Source organism: Argopecten irradians, chromosome 1, assembly GCF_041381155.1.
Source record: "Argopecten irradians isolate NY chromosome 1, Ai_NY, whole genome shotgun sequence".
Classification (NCBI taxonomy): domain Eukaryota; kingdom Metazoa; phylum Mollusca; class Bivalvia; order Pectinida; family Pectinidae; genus Argopecten; species Argopecten irradians.
The window spans coordinates 37,979,182-37,992,551 of NC_091134.1; the positions used below are offsets into that span (position 1 = coordinate 37,979,182).

Below are 13,370 nucleotides of genomic sequence, written 5' to 3' on the forward strand. Positions count from 1 at the left end.
ATAGAAAGATCTTAAGGTCCTTTACAAAAATTGTGAATTATATGACCCTGGGGTCTTACGTTTCCCCCTGGGGAGGGGGTCAAGTTTACTATAGTTTTTATAGGGAAAACACATTTATGAGCATTTTTTGCTCAATTTTCGTTGGAAACGAGTCAAACTTGGTTAGAATTATTAGCCCGAAATAGAGTTTTAATATCATATACACATTGGTTCTGGCCGACCCCCTGGGGGCAGAGGGGTGGGGCCAAAAGAGGTCAAATAGGCTAAAACTTCAAAATATTCTTATAAAATTCTGGAAATGGTATAATCAAATACACTTTATAGATGAAAAGGTCTTAAAGTTTGTTTATAAAAATTGTAAATTATATGACCCTGGAGTCTCCTGTTTTCCCTTGGGGAGGGGGTCAAGTTTACTATAGTTTATATAGGAAAAACACATTAATGAACATTTTTTGCTCAATTTTCATAGGAAATGAGTCAAACTTGGTTAGAATTATTAGCCTGAGATAGCATTTTAATATCATATCCACATTGGTCCTGGCCGACCCCCTGGGGGCAGAGGGGCGGGGCTAAAAAAGGGTCAAATAGGCTAAAACTTCAAAAATCTTCTTCTGAAATTCTGGATATAGTAGAATCAAATAATTATAGATGGAAAGGTCTTGAGGTGTTTTATAAAAATTGTGAATTATATGACCTTGGGGTCTCACGTTACCCCCTGGGAAGGGGTTAAGTTTACTTTAGTTTATATAGGAAAAACATATTTTGCCCAATTTTCATAGGAAATTAGTCAAACTTGATTAGAATTATTAGCCTAAGATATAGCATTTTAACATCCATATCCATCCTCCTCGATGACGTCTTGGGGGACAGAGGGGCAGGACCAAACAGGGTCAAAATGATTAAAATTTCAAAAAATACCTTGAAGTTCACAGGTTGATGGAAGCAAATACTCTTCATAGTCTAAAAAGTCAAATTTATAAATCACTGACCAACTTCAAGGCCCAGCATATAGTGTTTATGTGTCTTTAATTTGTTTCATTATATATTCTAACTCAGGTGACCGTTAAGGCCCATGGGCCTCTTGGCGGGGGATATACAAATGGGTTCCGTCCGTCCGTCCGTCCGTCTGTCCGTCCGTCCGTCCGTCCGTCCGTACGAATGGTTTCCTGAGCATAACTCTAAAACCATGGTCTAGTAGTGCCTTTTGCTATTTTTAGGTTTTCATTTTTTGCATTTTTTCTGTAACCATGGAAACATTGCTGAAAATATCATATTTTTGTACCAGGTTCGTTTCCGGAGCATAATTCTCACGAATTTTCACGAAACTTCATTGACACATTGGTCTTATGGTCTAGTAGTACCTTTTGCTATTTTAAGGTTTTCACTTTTTGTACTTTTTACTGTAACCATGGAAACATTGCTGAAAATGGCAGATTTTTATGTAAGAATCGTTTCGGGAGCACAACTCTAAAACCAGCAGAGATATTTCCATGAAACTTCATTGACACATTGTTCTAAGGGTCTAGTAGTGCCTTTTGCTATTTTTAGGTTTTCATTTTTTGCACTTTTTCCGTAACCATGGAAACATTGCTGAAAATATCATATTTTTTTACCAGGTTCGTTTCCACAGCATAACTGGAAAACCGGTTGAGATATATGCACAGAACTCCATAAGCACATTAGTCTTATGGTGTGTTGAAATTGACCATTTGGGATTCTGAGGAAGTGGTCTTTTTAAGCAGGTGGTCTTGATACAGAGGTGGTTACTAAGACGGCTTTGATTGTAAATGGAAATAGATCCCGCTATTTCCATTCTTAGTAATGCTCTGAATTGGAGCTGGATGTACATAATGATATCAGCAATCAAATAGAAATTATAACACTTGACTCTAAGTTTTGGTTGTATTCTGGAAATACTTCAGATACAGTTATAAAGAAATCACAAAACTATCTAGACGAACAGGTCTTCAAATCAATTTCTCTCTAGATCTCATGGCTATCTCTCCCACAGATAACAAAATTATTTATTTGACAATAAGGAAGTAATTCAATCAGCAAGCAAGTGTTTATATTTCAGAGGTATCATCATAAATTAGTTTAAGAGATGAGTGGATGCTGATAACGTTTGTATCTGTTTCCATGACTATTAATCTATTGGCCTGTCATCGCTTTAGGAAGGGTTATTATATTTACACTGGTTTACTCTTAAATGCTAAAAACAGAACTCAACCTATGTTAGATCACTAAGTCACTGGCATTTAGGGTGTGCCATTCCTAATTTCTTGATCCATACATTCATCTGTCCATCTGCTAGTAAGATTTCCTCTCAATATCAGAAGTCACAAGCTATATAATCTTAGGCTAGAGTTTTGGCATTTAACATGCTGGGATAAAGAAATATCAAGTTTGAGAAAATATGTGGCATTGTCATTTCACCAAGTTCATTGGGGTCAAATAGGCTTAGAAGCTAAATAAGTTCTTATCCAATAGTCATATTTTATGATAGAGAATCCTGTTATTTAGGTTGCAATATAGCATCCACTTTAAGAAGCCCAAGAGCTTCTTCATTTGTTGAAATGCAAGGCATTGACTTTTGTTCAAGATTTCATCAGTCAATAGGCTAAATCTAAACACAAATTCTTCTAAATACCTAAGATATCTAGATGCTTGATATATGGCCTTGCAACTGTGACATGCGAGCAGGAAAAAGGGCTACCAGGATTGAATGACCTTGGCTGTTACTCATTCAATATCACATTGCACTTATAGCTGAATTATTTAATGATTTCTTCTCTATAGCCAAGAGGCCTGTAAACATAATATGTAGTCCTATAGAGTGATGTGATTAAGGTAGATTTTCATTATTGAATAACCTTCGTTTAGCAGTATATGAAGAAATTAAATTTTTCGATGTTCATTTCTTTAAGAAAACAACAGAACTTTTCAAGTGTAGGATCATATATTTGATAGATGATTTAATAGTCAGAATAACAAACATTTCTAAAAAAGAATAATGTTTTGAATATTTTCCAATTCAGATGACTGTTAATTGGATCATGTAGTTTCTTGTTGTAGATATATATGATCAGCTTGAATCATTTGAATTTTGAACAAATCTTATAATGAGCCCTTATATATTCATATTAAAATGTCAGCAATTTTTGGTACCAACACTTATGTCAATGCCAACCATATGAACAAATGAATTGATCCTGTTCCGGCTAATTAAGGATGATTTATATCACACTGTGGCAAGCTGATAGTGGACTGGAAGTATATATCAATTTTGTAAAGCTATACCATTCTGGGTAAATAATTGATCCTGGATATCGTTGACCAGGATTGCAAACTAGCCAAACCTCATGTCCTACATGAGTAATAGTAATTTTCGTCCCATCTATATTGATAGGGAATTAATCTGTTGGAGAAATGAAATACTTCCACTCGGACGTCTGAATATAGTGATACCATATATTGACTTCTAGTTCTTGATGTGTTTTCTTTCCCAACTATAGCCTTGATTTATGAATGTAGTTGACCTTTGTGAACTCGAACAAGTCACTGGAATGATGGACAGGATCAATAATCATAGGGCCCAAGTCTTCTTTCTTGTTGTGAGCTAAGGTATAGCTAGGGAAGATACAGACATCAGAATGATCTGAGACCACCATTAAGCTCTGAACAAATGTCTACTATACAACAAACTGTTATGAAAATGGTATTCCGGTAAAGACAGCTATCACAAATTAACCTGTTGTGTATACTATAAAAGATATACCATATTTGCTGTAATTAGTGCCCAGGGCGCTTAAATAATTGTAACAAAATGTAAGTTGTGGACAAAAAAAGTCAGCCATATTTTAAAATGTTTCCGTACTCATGGTACATTAATCTTTTAGAGTAAGCATGTATATGCCTTTTATCCTGTGAGACACATTATTATGTCATGATTCTTATGTAAAAGACTCGCAAGTTCAAGTAATATGGGACACAATATAAATGTTAGTGGCGTCACATGTTGTAAGACATTGTAAAGTCCATGAGATGAGGCATTTATACAACTTCAACTCTTTTCCAAAAATGGGGATCGATGCTTATAAAGAGAGGGGTACTGATTACGGTTATACAGTAAGTAAGATTTACCTGTATTTAAAATCAAGGTTTAAAAAGTAAAAAGCCAGATAAACCAACCTAGTGCCTTACAACTGTTCAACATAGGATTTGAACACACAACCCAGAAGATGGAGGGCTATAGTATCCCCAGTTAAATAATGTGTGGGATGGAATGACTACTGTGTGTAAATGTTTCTTCTTGTGCAAGATAACTAATAAGGGTAGCAGATATTGCTGTGTGTATACATGTATATATAGCTACAGAAGGGGAATTCCCATAACCTAAAGGAAAGATAAAGTTAACAAACAATACAACCAGTGTTTGACAGCTGGTAATGAGTTTATGAGTTTCCTATTCTCAAAGAGGACTCTGACCTGATTGTGATAGGGAAAATCTCACAATCTATGGACTACCACATCCACATTAGACAGGGTGACTCCGAAATGATAAAATGAGTACTGGTCTGGGCAGCTAATTTTAGCCAACAACAGAACTGACCACAGGATGATGACCACAAGATGATGGCCAAATGTCGATTGATTATTACTGTTGTGTCATGTCGCCTCCAAGTTGTGCTAAAACATGGTGAGGGAGAGTGATTTGGTTAATTCATTTGTCATGGAATCCTAATATCCAGCTGTAATTTTAGTCGAAATAATATGTGATTTTACTGTAGAAACTGCCTCCCCACTAGATCTCATTACAATAACAGATGCATTTAATGATTTATTAATTTGTATCTGGACAAGCCATGTAGCTCTAACACTGTTATAAAACACAGGTATAAACTGCCAGTAATTGTCCCAAAGGGGCAATGAAGGCCAATATATCTGCTTCATCACACCAGTTGTCATCAGACAGTGGTAGAGATAGACATTGGGTGTCTTCCATCAAATATCCTGTCTGTTCTACCTAATTGTCAATCAACTTCTGGCTGCAATTCTGGACATAATGCACATGTTTTAGGTCACCTGAAACGAAGTCTCATTGGTGTATTGACATTAACTTCTTCTCATGATTAATAACCATAAGGCATGAGAGGGGTATTGTAGCATGCTGGAATAAAGGAGTACAAAGTATTTTAAAGTGACCTTGACATTCGAACAAAGTCACTGGTCAAATTGGTTGAAATCTTCAATAACTTCATCTCAACAATCAAAATACTCAGGGACTGCTTATCGAGCATGTAGTATATATACTGAAAAGAAGACAATCTAAATTTTAATCATATTAATGACTTTTACATTAATTCACTGTTTGTAATATTAATATTTCAATGGGGTAAAGTAAAGGTGATAAATGGAGGATCCGCCTGATCCACTTCATCAAAGATACATCCAAATGTGTTATTTCCTAACACAGGGTTATGAAACAATCTTAAACTTAAGTTTGTGCTTAACTAATAACAAAATAAGATAACTGTTTGTAACATCATTATCATCTTAGACTTAAGTTTATGCTTAACCTATAACAAAATAAGATAACTGATTGTAACATCATTATCATCTTAGACTTAAGTTTATGCTTAACCTATAACAAAATAAGATAACTGTTTGTAACATCATTATCATCTTAGACTTAAGTTTGTGCTTAACCTATAACAAAATAAGATAACTGTTTGTAACATCATTATCATCTTAGACTTAAGTTTATGCTTAACCTATAACAAAATAAGATAACTGGTTGTAACATCATTATCATTTTAGACTTAAGTTTGTGCTTAACCTATAACAAAATAAGATAACTGGTTGTAACATCATTATCATTTTAGACTTAAGTTTGTGCTTAACCAATAACAAAATAAGATAACTGTTTGTAACATCATTATCATCTTAGACTTAAGTTTGTGCTTAACCTATAACAAAATAAGATAACTGTTTGTAACATCATTATCATCTTAGACTTAAGTTTATGCTTAACCTATAACAAAATAAGATAACTGTTTGTAACATCATTATCATCTTAGACTTAAGTTTGTGCTTAACCTATAACAAAATAAGATAACTGTTTGTAACATCATTATCATCTTAGACTTAAGTTTGTGCTTAACCAATAACAAAATAAGATAACTGTTTGTAACATCATTATCATCTTAGACTTAAGTTTGTGCTTAACCTATAACAAAATAAGATAACTGTTTGTAACATCATTATCATCTTAGACTTAAGTTTGTGCTTAACCTATAACAAAATAAGATAACTGTTTGTAACATCATTATCATCTTAGACTTAAGTTTGTGCTTAACCAATAACAAAATAAGATAACTGTTTGTAACATCATTATCATCTTAGACTTAAGTTTGTGCTTAACCTATAACAAAATAAGATAACTGTTTGTAAACATCATTATCATCTTAGACTTAAGTTTGTGCTTAACCTATAACAAAATAAGATAACTGTTTGTAACATCATTATCATCTTAGACTTAAGTTTGTGCTTAACCTATTACAAAATAAGATAACTGTTTGTAACATCATTATCATCTTAGACTTAAGTTTATGCTTAACCTATAACAAAATAAGATAACTGTTTGTAACATCATTATCATCTTAGACTTAAGTTTGTGCTTAACCTATAACAAAATAAGATAACTGTTTGTAACATCATTATCATCTTAGACTTAAGTTTGTGCTTAACCTATAACAAAATAAGATAACTGTTTGTAACATCATTATCATCTTAGACTTAAGTTTGTGCTTAACCTATAACAAAATAAGATAACTGTTTGTAACATCATTATCATCTTAGACTTAAGTTTGTGCTTAACCTATAACAAAATAAGATAACTGTTTGTAACATCATTATCATCTTAGACTTAAGTTTGTGCTTAACCTATAACAAAATAAGATAACTGTTTGTAACATCATTATCATCTTAGACTTAAGTTTATGCTTAACCTGTAACAAAATAAGATAACTGGTTTAACAAATTATCATTTTAGACTTAAGTTTGTGCTTAACCTATAACAAAATAAGATAACTGTTTGTAACATCATTATCATCTTAGACTTAAGTTTGTGCTTAACCAATAACAAAATAAGATAACTGTTTGTAACATCATTATCATTTTAGACTTAAGTTTATGCTTAACCTATAACAAAATAAGATAACTGTTTGTAACATCATTATCATTTTAGACTTAAGTTTATGCTTAACCAATAACAAAATAAGATAACTGTTTGTAGGATCATTATCATTTTAGACTTAAGTTTATGCTTAACCTATAACAAAATAAGATAACTGTTTGTAACATCATTATCATTTTAGACTTAAGTTTGTGCTTAACCTATAACAAAATAAGATAACTGTTTGTAACATCATTATCATTCTTAGACTTAAGTTTGTGCTTAACCAATAACAAAATAAGATAACTGTTTGTAACATCATTATCATCTTAGACTTAAGTTTGTGCTTAACCTATAACAAAATAAGATAACTGTTTGTAACATCATTATCATCTTAGACTTAAGTTTTGTGCTTAACCAATAACAAAATAAGATAACTGTTTGTAACATCATTATCATCTTAGACTTAAGTTTATGCTTAACCTATAACAAAATAAGATAACTGTTTGTAACATCATTATCATCTTAGACTTAAGTTTGTGCTTAACCTATAACAAAATAAGATAACTGTTTGTACATCATTATCATCTTAGACTTAAGTTTGTGCTTAACCTATAACAAAATACAATAACTGTTTGTAACATCATTATCATCTTAGACTTAAGTTTGTGCTTAACCTATAACAAAATAAGATAACTGTTTGTAACATCATTATCATCTTAGACTTAAGTTTGTGCTTAACCTATAACAAAATAAGATAACTGTTTGTAACATCATTATCATCTTAGACTTAAGTTTATGCTTAACCTATAACAAAATAATGATAACTGTTTGTAACATCATTATCATCTTAGACTTAAGTTTATGCTATTAGAATACAGATATGTAATGTTTTAACATCATTTCATAGACTGTATAGAATACAGAATGTTTTATGATATTGGGCCTGCTCTTTTTATAGCTGTATATGCTGATTGTAACATCATTATCATAAGACTGTCATAGAATACAGACTGTTTTATGATATTGGGCCTGCTCTTTTTATAGCTGTATATGCTGATTGTAACATTATTATCATAAGACTGTCATAGAATACAAACTGTTTTATGATATTGGGCCTGCTCTTTTTATAGAATACAGACTAGCTGTATATGCTTTACCAGTAGAGCTGTTTTACCTGCTCTTCTGCCTAATACTGTGTCTGTTGAATTGCACACAAAGCAGTTATATATATAATCATATATTTGTTGTATGTTTCTACTGTATGTCACTTCACCTACAATGCTGTTTATATGGTTAGTGCTGTTTTAATTGTAATTTTGATCCTGTGTCTATTACATAGTTTTCTGCTTACAGGAGATTGTGGTCCATGAGGTGGATGAGGGTCAGCCATGTTTGGTGTGTGGAGACCGTTGCTCAGGCTTTAGACAACACAAGTGGAGGTAACATATATGCATGTACATGATTATTTATGTAAGAAGAATCCTGGGAAATGCTTCCTGTCATTTTTACCTCACCTGTCTGATGGGCAAGAGAGCTTATACTGTGGTATAGCGTCTGCTGTTGTCCCATCTGTTGTCAGGACATGATCATCAGTCCATCATTCTGTATTCTATTCATGCAGCCACATGTCTTCAACTTTACTCTTTATGCAATGTTCTTTCAAAAAAACGAGAAGAAGACCTCATATTTCACCTGTAGTATATATGTAGGGAGGAGAGACGACCAATTTTGTTCAAATGACTATCACTAACATGGTTAACACTGACCATCACTCAGAGTCAAATGAATCAAATATGGTTAAATCTTTAAACAATATAGAGACCAGATATTGTGTTCGTCATATTCTATTTAATGAAGAACTCATAAATGACATATTTAAACCAGTAATAGCCATATATAGGCCTGGTATAAAGACTTTATCATTCTGGTATGTAGGGGTACCAATTATACATTCGTATATATGAATTACTAGACCTTCATTCAAAGCCATAGGGGCCAAATAGTCTAAAATCTTTTGAGCAACTTCTTGTCAATATCTGAGGTTCAGAGACTTGATATTGGAGGAACCTGTAGCATGCTTGTATGAATTAAGTGTTCCCAATTTTGTGCAAATAAATGACCTTGAACTTCATTTGATGTCAAGCAGATATTTAAAAAAATAACTAGTAGCAGGACTAGATGACTTCATTCAAGGCCACAGGGGTTAAACTGGCAGAAATCCTGAAAATGATTCATTTTTGATAAACCAGAGGCAAAGAGACCTCTGAAAGGATACTAACTGTAGTTTAATGAATGACCTTGACCTTCTTTTAAGGTCATATGGATTACATTGGCTAAAATCTTTTGCATAATATATAGTATTGATGTTTTACCATTCCAAATTGGTCAAAGATCAATACCATTGTTACTATTAATAGAAAATTGATAAATGAGATTTAATTTTCTTTCAACTTGCAAAGGACATGAAAGGGGATTTTTTGCAATGAAATACCTTTATCAGTGATATTTTAAACCTTAAATTTAGATATCTTGAAAGATCTTTAAAGCTGCTGATGTTTATCTAATGATGATTAAATTGCATACACTCTTCAGTAATTCAGTGTTTTTCTTCATCCAGAATCAGTCTCATTATTTGCTGCCATATCAACCCACTGTAGCTCAATAATATCAATAAAAACCAGGCCTTCGCTCTCTACCAATCTATCATCTTCCAGAAAATTGAGCCAAATGCAAAAGATTACGCAAGAAGAAATATGATTTCTCCTCCAACAACTTGTCTTAATCAAAGAAATGTCAGTGTTCAGTGAATGATGATATTAAGGCAACCCCTTGACCAGTCAGAAATATTAAATTTGGGAAAGAAGCGTCTTTCAGACAAATAACCAGGCCCAAACACTATTTGAAATTGCTTTCAAAACAGATCAAGCAGATTTGCTGTGATAAAAATCAAATGTGGTTGCCAAACCGATATTGAGTTTTAGTATGAATTGATATAGCTTCTGTATTTATAGGCAGTTTTCATCGGATAGTGGGCTATTCAAGTCGCCTATTGTTCATGCATGGTCATCGCTTTGTTACTGTCTCGATCTGCTCCTTCTGTACACAATCCTCATCATCACTATATATATCTGCTTCTCAAGTGCTTTAGAGATCTTTTACAAATTTCATTTGAAGAGTTCCTTCATCAGAACATTAATTGGTTAACTTTAGGTAACTTTAACCATATAACTTAGCTGACCCGTCCTTAAATGACCCAAGCTATATAATAGGACATCAAACTAAACCTTAATTGGTCTAGTACTGTTAATGTGGAAATTTATGCGAAGGGGGAATTTTCACTAATTACGTGAAGGTCTTTTCACCTCCAAAATTTTCATCACGCGTAAAATTTGGGAACATATAAACTATATCACCAAAAACCTGAAGTTATATCTATCACGAAAATAACGACGACGCAAAATGGTTAAAAAAATACCTACGTTAACAGTTCTTCCAGAAGTGCAAATTAGTCAAGTGCAATTTATTCCTTGTAGAATGTCTGACCCAATAACATCAAGAGACCTTCATGGACAGATAAGAAATTTGGGTCTATTGCAATTGGGTCCATGTACTCTAACACATATTTTTAAGAAGGTTTCTTCTAATGATGATACATTCTAGCTAAATAAGATGAGTTGACTTGACATCTAGAAGTAGTGGTAGTCACTTGATCAAAATTTGTCTTTTTTCTTTCAAAACCATTGCTTAATTTTTCAGGAGCACGTGTCATACTTGTAAGTGTCCAAGAGATGCTCACGATGTCTATAACGAGAATTTTGTCAATGTGCGAGACAGACTGGGATGGAAACGAGTGGATGATCCGAACTCTCTGGTCACAAAGGACCAAACAATAAAGGAAGGCTATACATGGGTGCCATCAGGCCTGTCCAGTGAACAGGTAATATAGAACCCCGACCTATTCCGTCTTTGTATATTACAGAGTTATCTCCCTTGTGGGTAGATATTGACTCTCTTGTGGGCATAGGTATTGATTGTGACGTCATTATTTTGTGAGCGAAATTAGCATTTTTTTTGTCTGTAAAGTATGACGTTGTGCTCCAAAACACATTACACCACAATCAATACCTACTTGTAATATGCAAATATAAAATAATATTGACTACAGTCAACCCAGTCTTTAAAGACCACCCAAGGTAAAAAGAAAATTGTGTCTTTATAGCCAAGTGGTCTTTATATACAGGTCAGATTATGTTGAAATGTGCCCTTTTGGGGGCCCAAGAAAGCAGTCATATTGAGCAGGTGGACTTTATACAGAGGTGGACGCTGAGGCAGGTTTTACTCTCATATCATTTATAGGTTTATAGTTTAGTACTTCCATACCAAGTTTTATACCATTATTAGTAGAATAGTTGAATTGTCGTTGTAGCTTTCTTTTGACTGAATTTATGCAAAAATACATAATGCTAAATTATTTTCAGTAGCAATAGCGAGCAAGTTCAACTTCAGTACCCCTACGTATATAAAGCTCAGTGGCTATACACTAACAATCACAAGCTGTATATCCTTTCAACGGCCGGCAGGATTCGAACTTGACTCAATTTTGATAGTAGGTTATTACAAATGCCATCTATGAAAGCAGTTTGCATCTAGATTTCGGTTTGATGCCATTTTCACGATGATAACAAACAGTACACACTACAAACAAGCAAAAACAGTCACCGGAAGTCCCCTAAAGGTCACCACGCACGGGTCATGGGAGACAGAAACCTGCGCGTGGGACTTGTTTTTTTTTTTTTTTTTTTTTTGGAAATCGGTGCTATTTTCCCCTTCCTTTTCCCTTTCTCTCTATTTTCTATTACTTTGATATCTCTTCTATCGTTTAAGATCATCTGCCTGTCTGTATCTTGATAATTAAGCTCACAACGACAGGTTTCCGGGCACACACTAAAATCCGGATTTCAGACCTCAATTTTTGACTTATTTGGGCATGTTCAAAGGTGATTTGTGACGTCACTAATGCAATGACCGCATCAATATTGTCATGCTATATAGGGATGAACATCTCCTTTTCAAAAAACTAGTATTTAGTTTTCAACGGTCTCAGTGGGGCTCCAGAAGGGTGCATGAAATGGGGCAAATGAATAATTACGCATAAATACGTTACGGCCGTCCAAAGGATATAGGAAAAAAAATTCCCCTACCTATATATATATAGTGCTGTCTATAAATAACTGTTAGAAAGGTAAGAAATTGAATACCTCTGCATATAGAAAACTGCTAAATCGACATGCTGCTCTCAATAATGTTATTCTGGCATGATTGTTTTCAAAGGTTTTATTTCGATCTACAAAAGATGTTAATTCACAAGATTCCATATTAGAATATAAAATTGAACTCTTACATGAGAAAAAAAAATTAACAGACAGAATAGAAGTTAAATTCAGGATGTTGTGAGTATGCAGACATGAATAGTAGCCCCACCTGTAAGTTAAAGTTACATAGAAAGTGCCAAGTTGCCACTGACATCGCTGAGGAACAGTTTAACCCAAAATATCTTGTTACATCTAATCAACAAAGGCAGATAGAGAAAACAGCAAGCTGCTATAGGGTGGTGCCACCTTAGGGCCCTACATCAAAGGAGTAGACAGACTGTATTTTCCACTTCCAGGTACAACCAAGGTTAATTACTTATAAACAAGAATAGAGGGGAGTGCACCTCAATGGTTAAAATGTTAGCATGACGGATGCAGACAAGGTGGAATTGCAGGTTGAAGAACAATTACATGCTTGTTTGAGTTAATGATTCTTGAAATCAGGAAATACTTTGTCTGCAGTGTTTTTTGCTCATTGTAATTTGCCTGTGGTGTTTTTGCTCATTTATTCATAAACATAACAAGGGCTTACCTGGTTTCTTTGTGTGAGGGTTTTGGCTCACTGTAGGTATAAGGACTGTAGTTGCACAATTTTGAATCCTGTTTTAATCTCCAGTGTTGATTCAGAGAGCTGAGGAGCAGTTTTATGATATGTGTACACAGTTATAGTTCCACATGTCTCGAATTTTTCCACATTCTGACTTAACTTGTTCATAGTCTTGCACTGATTGTGTAAGTTATTATTGAATTAACACTTATGAAAAAAATTAAATAATGATAGAGAAAAAAAGTTTTTTAAAACCTAACCCAATAACATT

At 33.6% G+C, this 13,370-nt stretch overlaps 1 protein-coding gene across 4 annotated transcripts in view; it reads left to right on the forward strand.

The window, feature by feature from the left end:
* Nucleotides 1-13,370, forward strand: part of LOC138326799 (four and a half LIM domains protein 2-like) — an 89,382-nt gene that overhangs the window by 25,010 nt on the left and 51,002 nt on the right. For all 4 annotated transcript variants that reach the window (XM_069272807.1, XM_069272802.1, XM_069272816.1 and 1 more), the window contains 2 exons: nucleotides 8,534-8,619; nucleotides 10,937-11,117. In XM_069272807.1, coding sequence (XP_069128908.1) covers nucleotides 8,534-8,619; nucleotides 10,937-11,117 — 267 coding nt within the window. The remainder of the gene's footprint in view (nucleotides 1-8,533; nucleotides 8,620-10,936; nucleotides 11,118-13,370) is intronic.